Here is a 14,236-nt window from a genome sequence, read left to right on the forward strand (position 1 = left end):
TGCATATTCGTATTTCCCAGGGAGCAATGCACCTAGGATTTCACTGTGATTGTCGCCTTTGCCGGCTGCCGCATTGTTTTCTTTGACTGGTCTCCCTGAGGTCAGTGATTGTTTCGTGATGTTGGTCTACTAGGCATTGCTCCCACCTAGCCAGAATCCTACTCCACACTGATGAGGGGCAACACCCTGAAACAGCTGTCTGTGGATGGATACCTGGCCTTGGTATTTCCCTTGTCATATCTGTAAACTCGTAAAGAGCTGGATATTGACTTAAAGGGCCACTTAATATGGTGGTAATGGTGGTTTCCGAAAGGAGCCACTCCTTGACTGGGTCCTTCCCTGGAGGAAGATCTGGCTAGTCCCGTGTTTGAGACTCTTAAATGAGGCTCCACGGACTTTATTTGCATATTGCTATAGCGCCAGCATATTACGCACCACTTTACATTACAAAGAGGATATGTACACATAATTCAACAAATACCAAGAGGAGTGAGCGCCCTGCTTGCAAGATTACAATCTATGAGGAAATAGGGGAGACATGAAAGGTAGATGGTAAAAAGTGCTTGAATTGTACGATCCCGGCAAATCACTATAATAAATACGCTGCAAGAACCTGTCACCAGCTATGTGTGTAAAACTACAGCCACAGATGGCTATTAAGTGCATGGAGAGCATGTGAACAGATGCTACAAGGGCTGAAATTTGGAAGAAAATTTAGAAAAGGCTAAATAGGAATAGTTACATAAGTGAGGTGAGGTGACAGGCCAGTCTAAAGAAGTGCGCTTTTTAGGGCATGCTTAAAACTGGATATTGGGAATAAATCTAATTATCCTGGGTAGTGCATCCCAGAGAATTGGCGCAGCTCGCAAAAAGTCTTAAGAGACAGGAGTGGGAGGTTCAGATTATTGAGCATATTAGCCTTAGGTCATTAGTGGAACGGAGGGTACGGGTAGTGCTATAGAGATGAGGGAGGAGATGTAGGGTAGTGTAAAAGCGTGGAGCTCTTTGTGCACGAGAGTGATAAGTTTATATTCAACTCTATAGCGAGCGGATGGGCAACCATTGCAATGACTGGCACAGGGTAGAGGTATCGGTGTAGCAGTTAGAGAGGAACATGATCCAGGCTAATGCATTACAGATGGTTTGGAGAGGGGAGAGTTTGGTAAAAGGGAGACCTAATAGTACAGAGTGCAATAGTCCAGACGAGAATGAACAAGAGCAATAGTAAGAGTTTTTACAGTCAAAAGTAAGAAAAGGTTGAATTCTAGATATGTTTTTGAGGTGTTTGTGACATGAGTGAGTGAGGAATCGGATGTAGGGAATGAAGGAAAGATCTGAGACAAATATGACCCAAAAACAGCAGGTAAGCTGCAGGGGAGCAATGGTCGAATCACACAGAAATGGCCATATTGGGTTTTGGAAGGTTAGTAGAGTAAACACAAGCAGCTCTGTTTTAGACAGATTCAGTTTTAGATAGAAGGAGGACATAATGTTAGAGACAGCAGAAATACAATCACTGGTATTTTGCAGTAGTGCAAGGGTGATGTCAGGAGACAATGTGTATAATTGGGTGTCATCAACATAGAGAATGTACTGAAAAACCGAATCTACTAATGGTTTGCACAATGGGGCAGTATATAGAGAGCAGATGGGATCTAGAACTGAACCGTGAGGAAGCCCAACAGTAAGGGAAAGAAAAAGAGGAGCCAGAAAAAGATATAGTGGAAGAGCATTCAGAGAGATGGGAAAAGAATCTACGGAGAGCAGTACCCTTGAGTCCAATAGTGCAGAGCATAGTGAGGTGGAACTGGTGATATACAGTGTCAAATGCAGCAGAGAGATCCAGGAATTAACCTAGGAGCAATAGTCTCCCTCATTAATAAAATGAGGGAGACTATTGCTCCTAGGTTAATGAATATGCCGCTGTGTGTGTAACACTCTTTGAGGTGGATTAAATATATGTCAAAATTTAATCATTTGTATTATTATATATGGCTCTAATTCAAAGGCCTTATGTCCCTATGATTGAGGGGCTGTTACATTGATATTATCATATATGAATAAGTCCTTTATTTATGGGAAAAAATTGTTGCTCCTAGGATGTGGAAATGCCGCTGTGTGTTTAACATTTTTTCTGGATTTGGATCATTGTGGCAATTATGGGCCTTAATGTTGTTTGGCCTTTCTATGTTGCCTGCTAATTCTGGGTTTGAACCTACTAAATGAAATGTTATATATTGTGTAAGGATCTATTCCTTTCATTTCTTTTCTTTGTTATATTGTTTCCCCCCTATATTGATAGGGTGATATTAGGGGAGAGGGACAGTCCACGGTGAGTGGGGGCGCCAAAAAAATCGTTTCTTAGGGTGCCAACCTCCACGGCAAGGAAGGAGTCAGTGAGGCATATTGCAGGGTTATTGCAGGCAATTTTTGTGTGTTATTATTGTGGGTTATATGGGTTTTTTTTACCCTACACACTAGGATAGGTGTTTTTTACTATAATAAGGAATTAAAATTGTTTTTAAGGGAAATATATGTTCACTATTAGATTACTTCTCCCGGAATAATTCTGTTAAAGTGTGATACAGTTTCAGTGGAATGTATGGAGCGGAAACCAGATTGTAGAGGGTCAAGAAGAGAGTGATCTGAGAGACTGCAGATTAGACAAGAGTGGACCATGCGTTCCAAGAGTTTAGCAATGAAGGGGAGATTAGCGACAAGTCTGTAGTTAGCAGCGCAAGGAAAAAGTGGATCACATTTTAGATTACAGGTGAAAAAAATTAAGAGAGTCTGGTCACCAAAAACGATCCTGCACGATAGCTCATCATTTCATATAGCAGTGTAGAACAGAGTAATCCCTTCTCTGCTTCCAAATAGCCAATAATCAAATAATGAAGTCTACAAATCTGTTTGCATCCCATTTAAAATGAACTTACCCCCTTGGAAAACACTATTTACCTGCAGATATGGGATTAATCTGCAGGTAAATAGCTTTACAATGCTTCCTGGCCGCCTTACTGAAAGTGTGGCTACTGGGAGAAAATGAACTAATTTCCTCCCGCCGGTTTACAGTCATGGAGGAGTGCACTGAGCAGCTCCTGTCACTGCCCACAGCATTGCTCACTACACAGTAAGCAGCAGCTGTAAGCACAGCCCGACACTTTGATTGACAGATCGCTCAGCACAGATGCGCTGCATCGAAAGTTGTCAAACAAGGTGACGGAGCGTGCTTACAGCCGCCATATACAGTATAATGAGTGTTGCTGCGAGTGGTGACTGTAACCAATCTGTGCCCGTCCCACTAACGGAAAGATTCTGGGAGGAAATAAGTTCATTTTCTCCCAGTAGTTGCATTTTCAGTAAGGTGGGCCGCATTGTAACACTATTTGACTTCAAATTAACCCTATATCTGTAAGTAAATAGTGTTTTCCAAGATGACAGGTTCACTTTTATGTTAAAAACTAGCTGAAAAGGCGCTGCCCGGGCATAGTAACTCAGACACCAGAAACGCATTGAGAACGCAAGCATCTGTATCTTCTATGCTGGCATTTTAACCTCTACCCAGTATTGATTGAAGTGAATAAAAGAAATTTGTTTTCACTACATTGTGGAGCTGGACAACCTTTGTCTATGTCAGAACCAGAGTGCTGAGTGGAACGGTCCTAACTTCCATACCATGGATCCCTTTAAGAGAGGCCTGGGGTGAGAATCAGAGCGCTGGATGGATTTGCCCTGACTTCCATACTGGAGATCCCTTTAAGAAAGGCCTGGGGTCAGTACCAAAGCGCAGAGTGGATTTGCCCTAACTTCCATACCAATGATCCCTTTAAGAGACCCTGGGGTCAGAACCACAGAGCTGAGTGAAACGGTTTTAACTTCCATACCGGGGATCCCTTTAAGAGAGGCCTGGGGTCAAAACCAAAGTGCTCTGTGCTCCTTTCTGTGGGGCAGACAATGGCTGGGAGCTTATGTTCCCAGGGATGCCAGATTTCCCCCACCCAGTCAGTGTCTGCTGAGGTGTTGTCAAGTGGGAAAACTTGCTCATAGCAACCAATTACAGCTCAGCTTCTTTAACCAGCTCTGGTGAAATGAGAGATGTTTAGTGATTGGTTGCAAGGAAAACTGTTGCTCATAGCAACCAATCACAGCTCAGCTTCTTTTGAACAGCTCTGGCGAAATGAAAGATGCTTCATGATTGGTTGGTGATACACACATACATACATTCAATTTTATATATATAGATTACCTGTGTCAGAAAAGCCATAGAAAAATCATTTCCCTGAGCTGCAACTTCTCGAATCAAATCCTTGGTGCCATTCTTCAGCAGCTTCTCTTCCACGGAGTTTCCACTTACTAGCCTAAGTTTAACAAAAGTTACGTTTAAAATGGATAGACCGATGCGTATGGTATTTTAGTTTGCTGGGTTATCAAAGCACAGTTCTTACCGATATATGTGGATATCCTTTATCCTGCCAATCTGATCACACCATGCTTGTGCTCTAGAATCCATGACTGGATTTAAGTCACTGTCATAAAAGATTGCAGTGTCTGCTTCTACATAGGGAACTCCTAGAGATCGGCTTTGGCTTGATATTAAAATGCAAAAAATTCGGGAATCTTGATTGAAGCTCCTCATCAGATCCTGTGAAAAAAATGTATGCAACAGTTCGGGTTGCATAAATTTTCCCAATAATTGTTTATTTTGTATATATTCTTGTTTTATGCAATAGTATAAAAGAGATTTCTGTTTTTCCAGTCAATCAAATTTAGCTGCCATTGGGGGAAGAATCGAGAGACCACCATACACACTATATAGCTGCTTGATCCCACAGAAATCTGCAGATTCGGTCATTTATACAATGTCTATAGCCACCTAAACATTTCTCCTAAAATCTGAATCTGTAAAAGATAGAAATGTATGTCAGTATACTAATATCAAGAAAAGCTATCACATACGTGACATTGCTCATAGTTTGCAAACTCATCGATCCTCAAGAAGCTGAAACTGTTGATGTCCAGGAAGGTCTCCAAGATATCTAGCATGAGCAGCATCTGAGAGAAAATCAAAGCACGGCGACCCTCAGATCTCAGTTTTCTCAGAAGAATGGACAACGCTTCAAGCTTTCCTGTGTGCAAAAAGAAATAGTCAATAAGTTTGGTAAACTGGAAAAGACGTCTAACAACATCTACAAGACTTCAGATTAATAGGAACATCTAATCAACAATGTCAAGACAGCAAGAGAAGCTTTGTGTGCCAAAACAAACTGATGGCTACTTCTGATTGGTAAAAGAAACCGCATAAAGGGGGGAGACAGATGCAGAAAACACAGAGATCAGAGGGAAATGTGTTCCCCACCTTATCTGTCAATTAATCAACACACAAAATGAACATTTTTTTTTTTTATTTCTAGGATGGAGTTTAAAAAGTTTTGTCAAAATGCATGTTTAAAAGGGTATTCCGGTTTTGGAAACCCCTCTTCCCTGGCATAGTTTGTGTTAGAAAAAAACTCACCCTCCCCAGGGCCTGTGTCAAGTCTCCGCCACTCTTCCAGTTGCTTATTATTGTCTCTAGCGCTGCAGTAACATCAATAGTGCTGCAGGCAATTACGGACCTTCGCGGATTTGCCAGAATAGACAGCATGAGCTGCTCAGAGCCTCTAAGCTCACTGATTGGTTACTGTCAACATGATGTCAACACTGCTAACAAAAACAACATCGGGAGCAGCAGCAGAGAATCATTAATGGGCCTAAGGTTGAGTTAAAGGGAACCTGTCAGCAGGATTGTGCTCAGTAACCTACAGACAGTGTCATGTCGGCGCTGTTATACTGATTAAAATGATACATTGGATGATGAAATCCGTCCTGTGGTTAATCTTTATTTGTAGTTTTCAGATAATGAAATTCTTGAGCTTCGGGGCGGCCTGTGGGGGAGGCTTTATGTGGTGCTCTACTTAGGTATTCATCAGCATGGCTTATGACATGTCACTGATCCCTCAGTGACCTGCCCCCTATTTTACATACTGTATAGAATGTTGTGTTAAAAAAAATTCCATTCATCATACATGCGCCTGCGCTGTAGCATGACACGATCAATAATAACCATATTTTCATTTGATTCTGGGATATAAGTTTCTTAAGAAAAAAAATATATATTATAATCAAAATGGCACCAGTGGCCGCGCTGTGGCATCATTCAGAGTGGGACAGATGCTACCATTTCACTAAAGAAGAAAAAAATTAGCTCCATCAAGATGGCGCCAGCACTGTAGCATCATTCGGAACGTGATAAATGCTCCATTTTGCTAGAGAAAAAAAATTTGGCTCAAACACCATTTTGATTAACAATTTTTTTTTTTTATTCGGAAATTTATATCACAAAATCAAATGAGAATGTAAACATTATAGATTGGATCATGCTACAGAGCAGGCATCTGCATAATGAATGCTTTTTTTTTTATTTTTTCAAACAATAAGATACACAGTATGTAAAATAGGGGGCAGGTCAGTGAGCGATCAGTGACCTGTCATAAGCCAATAAGGATGCATATGTAAGCAGAGCACCACTTGAAGACCCCACACACACACAGGCCGCCACAAGGCACAAAAATTTCATTAACTGAAAATAAAGATTAACCAACAACCACAAGACGGATTTCATCACACAAGGTATCATTTTAATCAGTATAACGGCGCTGACCTGACACTGTCTGTAGGTTACTCAGCACAATCCTGCTGACAGGTTTGCTTTAAGCACAGTTTGTTTGTTTTTTTTAAACCAAACTAAAGCAATGGGACAGAGGTTTTCCAAAACTAGAAAACCCCCATAATACCGATGGATAGAAAGGATGACAAATGTCGGAAGCACTCAGAGCTCTACAGCTGAGACCCCAACGATCACTATAGTAGAAGTCCTTAAACGCCCGTTTCTCATCACTGCACAAGGGATTAAAACTGGGCAGCAATAAGCACCCTGCCACTGTTTGGATTGGGCATATTTTGACTCTTCGCGGTATGCAACCAACCTGAATCACACTGAATGAGCCGCAGGTCAGGAGTCTGCACACAATTAGGAGTAGTTCGTTCTCGCAAACACTGCAGGTAAGGCGCTGCCTGCTCCTTCATTCTGTGCCTCAGCATCTTCATGTTGTGGGTATACAAGGGAGGAGGATGTGGCACTGCCAATATTGGAGGAGAAGCAACAACAGCAGGCACCACACAAACGGCACTATCAAACAGGGAAAGGATAAAGAGGGAAAGCTAGGATATGTTACAGAGTTCTTACATTTTACCAGAATAACCCTATACATGTACAAATAAGCAAGAACCTATGTGTTCTTGTGAACTACAATACTCACCACCTAGCGAGCGATCTTAGTATTGCCTTCTGCTGCTCTGCGGATAGAATGAGTTGCCCCAAAGGGTCTCTTATGTCTCTGGAAGAGTGAGACGATAGCAGACAGTTCGCAGATCCCACCCATCCCCACTGTGTTTCTTTCTCAGGTGGATGAAAGCTAGAAGACTGGATTTGAAAAAACGATAACAGATCACGTCCGTAAATGGGGGCCTGTGCGCAGCGCCGTTCATTGTCAGTAAACAGCCGCTCCAGGCGATCTCTTAATACACGCTGCTTTTCTTCCATCAAATCCTGAATTAAAGCGAAACAAATCATTGACAAGAAATCCCATTGTGACCAATCAGATTCTATATTAGTGGAATTGATTCACACATACAGTGGGGGAAAAAGGTATTTAGTCAGCCACCAATTGCAAAAATTCTCTCACTTAAAAAGATGAGAGAGGACTGTAATTGACATAGACCCCAACTATGAGAGTCAAAATGAGGAAACAAATCCAGAAAATCACCTTGTCTGATTTGGCAAGATTTATTTTGCAAATTATGGTGGAAAATAAGTATTTGGTCATTAACAAAAGTTCATCTAAATATTTTGTTATATATCCTTTGTTGGCAATGACAGCGGTCAAACGTTTTCTGTAAGTCTTCAGAAAGTTGGCACACATTGTTGGTGGTATGTTGGCCCATTCCTTCATGCAGATCTCCTCTAGAGCAGTGGTGTTTTAGGCCTGTCGCTGGGCAACACAGATTTTCAAATCCTTTCAAAGGTTTTCTATGGAGTTGAGATCTGGAGACTGGCTAGGCCACTCCAGGACCTTCATATGCGTCTTACGAAGCCACTCCTTCGCTGCCCTGGCGCTGTGCTTGGTATCATTATCATGCTGAAAGACCCATCCACATTTCATTGCTGATGGAAGGAGGTTTGCACTCAAAATCTCACAATACATGGCCCGTTTCATTGTTTCATGTACACGGATCAGTCGTCCTGCCCCAAAGCATGATGTTGCCACCCCTATGCTTCACAGTAGGTATGGTGTTCTCTGGATGCAACTCAGAATTCTGTTTCCTCCAAACACGACGAGTTTTGTTTCTAACAAACAGTTCTACTTTGGTTTCATCAGACCATTTGACACTCTCCCAATACTCTTCTGGATAATCCAAATGCTCTCTAGCAAACTTCAGACGGGCCCAGACATGTACTTGCTTAAGCAGGGGGACACGTCTGGCACTGCAGGATCTGAGTCCCTGGCGGTGTAGTGTGTTACTGATGGTAGCTTTTGTTACGGTGGTCCCAGCTATGTGTAGGCCATTCATTAGGTCCCTCCGTGTGGTTTTGGAATTTTTGCTCTCCGATCTTGTGATCATTTGATCCCACGGGGAGAGATCTTGCGTGGAGCCCCAGATCGAGGGAGATTATCAGTGGTCTTGTATGTCTTCCATTTTCTTATTATTGCTCCCACAGTTGATTTCAGCACACCAAGCTGCTTGTCTATTGCAGATTCAGTCTTCCCAGCCTGGTGCAGGGCTACAATTTTGTTTCTGGTGTCCATCGACAGCTCTTTGGTCTTCACCATAGTGGAGTTTAGAGTGTGACTGTTTGAGATTGTGGACAGGTGTCTTTTATACTGATAACAAGTTCACACAGGTGCCATTACTACTGGTAATGGAGGACAGAGGAGCCTCTTAAAGAAGAAGTTACAGGTCTGTGAGAGGCAGAAATCTTGCATGCTTTTAGGTGACCAAATACTTATTTTCCACCATAATTTACAAAATAAATCTTGCCAAATCAGACAAGGTGATTTTCTTTTTAAGTGGGAGAACTTGCACAATTGGAGGCTGACCAAATACTTTTTTCCCCCACTGTACACATACTCATTACCTTTTAAATAACTATAATATGTGTATAATTTCTCAGTAGTTAGGAGAGATCTCTTTAATTGAAGCCACTGACCTAGTGGCTACAACAGCAGTCCTGATAGTGGGCTAACTATGTAAGTACTGACACAATGCAGTGTGTGACTGACTGGTGAATCAGCAAGATGGACCACCCAACAAAATCCAAGTGGCATGCAGTCCATCTGATCAGGGAGGAATATGTTCAGTGGACGCTACTGCACAAATGAGGATAGGGTAATTAATCCTAATAATGCTGCTATCTAAGCCACATACAATACTGCAATACACTTATTCCACAATAAGCTGTTTACAGAACAGTAATTTGCTTTTAGTACATTAATTTGCTGAATACTCTGCTCAGATTTACATGATAACTACTCTTTGATTTAATATATAAATACCATACCTGTGCAGGGGTGAGGGAACTCTGTGAGCTTTTCAGAGAAGATGCAACATCGCCAGCACTGGGATAAGGCATGATGCTTCTTCCTTGAATTCCTGTAATATATAAATCAACAAAATGCACAATCTCTTTTAAATTCCAGGCTACTTGTCCTATACAATCTGTCATTGTCTATTTTGCTAAAGCATATTTATTATTATAGCTCCATTTATTCCATGGCACTTTACATATGAAAAGGGGTATACAAAATAAAAACAAGTACAATAATCATGAACAATACAAGTCATGACTGGTACAGGAGGAGAGAGGACCCTGCCCGCGAGTGCTCACAATCTACAAGGGTTGGGTGAGGATACAGTAGGTGAGGGCAGAGCTGGTCGTGCAGCAGTATGGTGGATCGGTGGTTACTGCAGGTTGTAGGCTTGTCGGAAGAGGTAGGTCTTCAGGTTCATTTTGAAGACTTCCACTGTAGGCGAGAGTCTGATATGTTGGGGTAGAGAGTTCCACAGTAGGGGGGATACACAGGAAAAATCTTGTATGCGATTGTGGGAAGAGGAGATAAGGGGGGAGTAGAGAAGGAGATCTTGTGAGTGTCGGAGGTTGCATGCAGGTAAGGAGACTAGGTCACAGATGTATGGAGGAGACAGGTTGTAGATGGCTTGGTATGTGATGGTTAGGGTTTTCAACTGGAGTCTGTGGGCAATGGAGAGCCAGTGAAGTGATTGGCAGGGAGGAGTTGTTGGGGAACAGGTGGATTATTCAGACAGAAGAGTTCAGGATAGATTTGAGGGGTGCGACAGTGTTAGAAGGGAGGCCACAGAGCAGGAGGTTCCAGTAGTCGATGCAGGAGATAATAACAGCATGCAGTTTTTTGCAGATTCTAGGTTAAGGAATATGCAGGCCATGGGCATCTCTTCTGCTGGGGCCTGCTGGAGGCTTACGTAAGCAGGCGACGTCGGAGGTGCGATGACGTCACTGCATCGCACCATTAGCGTCCACTGAGAGACGGGACAGAAGAGGAGACGAACACTGCGAAGGACGAGGAGCCAGGGTTGAGTGAGTAGAATTTTTGGAGGCTGTGAGGGACCATCATACTATATGCAGGGGCTGTTTGTAGGGGACCATCATACTATATGGGGGCTGTTTGTAGGAGACCATTGTACTTAATGGGGGCTGTTTGGTGGGGCTACCATAATACATGGGGGTTGTTTGTGGGGGACCACCATACTATATAGGGGCTGTTGGGGAGGACTTTAAAAATGTATGGGTGGTTATTAGGGGGACCATCATACTATATAAGGGTCTGAGAGGGATCTTTAAAGTGTGCAGGGGCTATGGTGGACATTATACTGTGTGGAAGTCTAAGGGGTGCATTATACTATGTGGGGGAGGTGACCTTTATACTGTATGGAGTGATTAAAGGGGACATCAAACTTAAAGGGGTGGTTATAGAGGACATCATAGTTTATATAGAGATCTGTGGTGCACCTCATACTGTATATTAGGGGCTGTCGTGCATACCGTAATATATGGAGGACTGTAGTGACCATCTTACTGTGTGGGGTGCTGTGGAGCATCATACTTTGTATAGCGTGTGTGAGGTCATCATATCATGTGGGGGTATAATCCTCTACGGGGGGGTCATGAAAGAGGTATCATAATGGATGAGACCACTTAGGGGCTTTAGCAAAGGGAAAATAAATGTAAGTGCTGAAACACATATCCTTCTACATTTCTTAAAAAGTTGGGAGATATGCTCTTCTTTGAATGTGACACGATGGGACTTTTTCTATGGGGCCTGTTATTTCTATGTACGCCTCTGCTTAGGATCCTACAATAAAGAGGCACTTAGGGTCATTATTATAAGGAGGCCCAATGGGGGGTTGTTATCATTATGGAGAAGGAAGGAAGCATTATTATTATCATAAAGAAGTACAGGGGGTGTTTGCATTAATATAAGGAGGTGCATGGACACTAATATAATGGCTTAATAGGCACCATTATTAAAGGAGGCACAGGGGAATTACCATACTATAAGGCAGCACAAGTTGTGGATTGTGTAGAGGTGATAGAAATGTGAGTAGGGTCATGGAAAAACAGTAAAGATGTCTCTGTGTTATACTTTATAGGGACAAATTATGGATGAAAGAAGAGGTCATAGAAGTCATGGCGGTCTGGGCCAAATGAAAAAGAAAAGGGAAAACAAATGACGACAATCAGGGGGAGACGTTACCTGTGAGAAGCTGCATAGTACACACATAAAGTATATGGTCTGCAGGGGACTGGTAGAGACCTGATATTACCATTATATGGTCACTGCATGGTAGTGATATCAGACCCAGTACAGTGGTTTTTGTTAAAGGGGTTGTCCAGATTTAATGTTAAAGTCTGCAGTGACTCTGTGTGACTGCAGAATTGTGAATTCTCAGTGTACATCGAGCGCCCTGTGGGATTCTCTGGTGCCGGAGTTGGGAACAGGCGGTCATGTGACCACAAGTATGCAATTTGAATTCACGTGATAACGTGCCAACTAGACGTGCACGGCCTTGCTCAATACAAGTGAATTTAGAAAAGCTGGGTATGTTTACTCGAAATGTGACCAGAGGTGTGGATATCCCAAACTTGCAGTCACATGACAGCCGCTCCCAACGCCGACACCATAGAATCCTGAAAGTGCGTGATGTGAGGATTCAGAAGTCTGAAGTCACATAGACTTTAACGCCATTACCACTAATGAATTTGCTGGTAATATTTTGTTATGGTGTCTAGGTATTTTTTGTTATATTGCAATATTGGTAATGTTATTATGCAATCTTATGTAGTGATGTTATTGGAAATCGTGATTTGCTGTAGGCAGGGTAATAGTAGTAGTATATCCCCATATGGGACTCAGGGGAGGTGGCGGCTTGAGCCTGTGTACATTAAAATGCCAGGGCTGAATTTCGGTCAGAGTCCGCCCCTGACCCAGGTACACTAACATGAGTTATCTGTATCATAAGCAGGGGCGGACATAACATTGGTGTAACTTGTAATGGGTCTTATTCCAAACTCCAGAGTAGGTGTAATTGTGCATTATAATTTACTTCAAAGGGCCCTTGTATTGTTCTTGCCAGGGGACCATTTTTTGTCTGTGTCCCCCAGTGATCATAGTCATATGTGAAGCAATTAGCTCAGGTTGGGAGACCCCACAGTAGGGTTGGGCTTTCCGAAGCGAGAACAGTGTTTTGAGCATGTGTACAAGCAACCTAACTTTGTGTTTGGTTTGCACTTTTGGAGGTGGTAACCTCCACATTCGTAGTTTACCACTGCCATCTATTTAGTAATACCTAAAAGCATTAATCACGTCCAAGGTCTTTTTTCTGTCTTGCCCCAAAAATCAATAAATGAATTAATATATCAGATGACACAATTTTCCACACCTGTTTGAGGAGTCAGAGAAGGTATGTTGCTGGCAGGGTGCTGGTTTCCTAAAGCATGTAATGCATTTTGAATGGAAGTTCCTTGAGGCACTGTCTGCATTACTAAGGGCCCAGGGGGCCGAAGATACTGCTGGCCAGGAGCCGAAACAATCTGAAGAACGCTCCCTGTGAATGTACGAAAAAAAAAAAAGAAACTTTACAACTCTCAGTAGTAGAAATGTTTCTTTTAGCTGTTAAATTTCTATTTTAGGTTAATGTTACTAAAAAAAGATGAAATGAGACTCAAAATATCTTATCTAGCAAGCACCTGTGATGTAAATCTCCCCATACACGAGATGATGGCTGTCGGCTGAACGATGCTTCCGCCAATCGATCAGCCTGCAGCAATCTTGGCCAGCTCTCCAATGCAGAGGAGTGCTTGCTCAGCCGAGAGCTCCTATGCTCTCTATAAGGGAGCCGCTGCAAGACACGTCTGGTGATGGCGTATATCAGATAGACCAAACGGACCAGCAGTCAAACAATCAGACATGCTAGATCCTAATCTCCCCCAACAATCAGTTTTACAGGACCTCCATATACGTTAAACAGCTAGCCGAAAACATCAATGTCAGCGGGTACAGCCAGCTTTAGTCCAATGTGTATGGGGGACTTTACTCACATAATAGATTGTTGGATCTTAGTCTCCACTTAGGTGTAGGCCAGATTGTACCTTTTTAATCAATGTAAAATCGACCTGATGTTCCAGGTTTCCACACTATAGTACCTTGTAATTGCAGTGGTTGTCCAGCCGTTAACTGGCGCAGTTGGCTCTGGGACAGTGTGAATGTGTTCCCTTGGAATTGTAGGGTTACTGGGGTTTTGGGCTGGGCTATCCTGCCTTGAGCTGCACCAGAAGTAGCGAGCTGAGCGATTTTTACCACTTCACCACCTAAAGAGAGAAAACACAAGACAGTCACCATTTTCTTGGGTACTAGTCATTCGATTGAACAAATTTAAAATATTTCACCTAAGCTAAGTCATGGAGCTATCTCATTAGCTTTTATTAACTCTTTTATGGGAGAGAGAAACAAAGAAAAGTACAGTATGTGAAAAATACATAGCTCACAAATGACTGAATGTTTTCCTGGTGACACTAATACTTTGACACATTACAGATCCATTCATA

The 14,236-nt window shown here is 42.5% G+C and overlaps 1 protein-coding gene across 4 annotated transcripts in view; it reads right to left on the reverse strand.

Moving 5' to 3' along the window:
• Positions 1-4,174: 4,174 nt before the first annotated feature.
• LOC141060699 (E1A-binding protein p400-like) overlaps positions 4,175-14,236 on the reverse strand; it is a 130,292-nt gene continuing 120,230 nt past the window's right edge. For all 4 annotated transcript variants that reach the window (XM_073557021.1, XM_073557019.1, XM_073557022.1 and 1 more), the window contains 8 exons: positions 13,835-13,999; positions 13,072-13,236; positions 9,656-9,747; positions 7,356-7,645; positions 7,023-7,225; positions 4,957-5,126; positions 4,446-4,642; positions 4,175-4,358 (listed from right to left, as the gene is read on the reverse strand). In XM_073557021.1, coding sequence (XP_073413122.1) covers positions 4,190-4,358; positions 4,446-4,642; positions 4,957-5,126; positions 7,023-7,225; positions 7,356-7,645; positions 9,656-9,747; positions 13,072-13,236; positions 13,835-13,999 — 1,451 coding nt within the window. In that variant the 3' untranslated portion in view covers positions 4,175-4,189. The remainder of the gene's footprint in view (positions 4,359-4,445; positions 4,643-4,956; positions 5,127-7,022; positions 7,226-7,355; positions 7,646-9,655; positions 9,748-13,071; positions 13,237-13,834; positions 14,000-14,236) is intronic.

The sequence above is a fragment of the Dendrobates tinctorius genome, unplaced genomic scaffold (genome assembly GCF_039654945.1).
Source record: "Dendrobates tinctorius isolate UK_male_01 unplaced genomic scaffold, ASM3965494v1 ptg000243l, whole genome shotgun sequence".
Classification (NCBI taxonomy): Eukaryota; Metazoa; Chordata; class Amphibia; order Anura; family Dendrobatidae; genus Dendrobates; species Dendrobates tinctorius.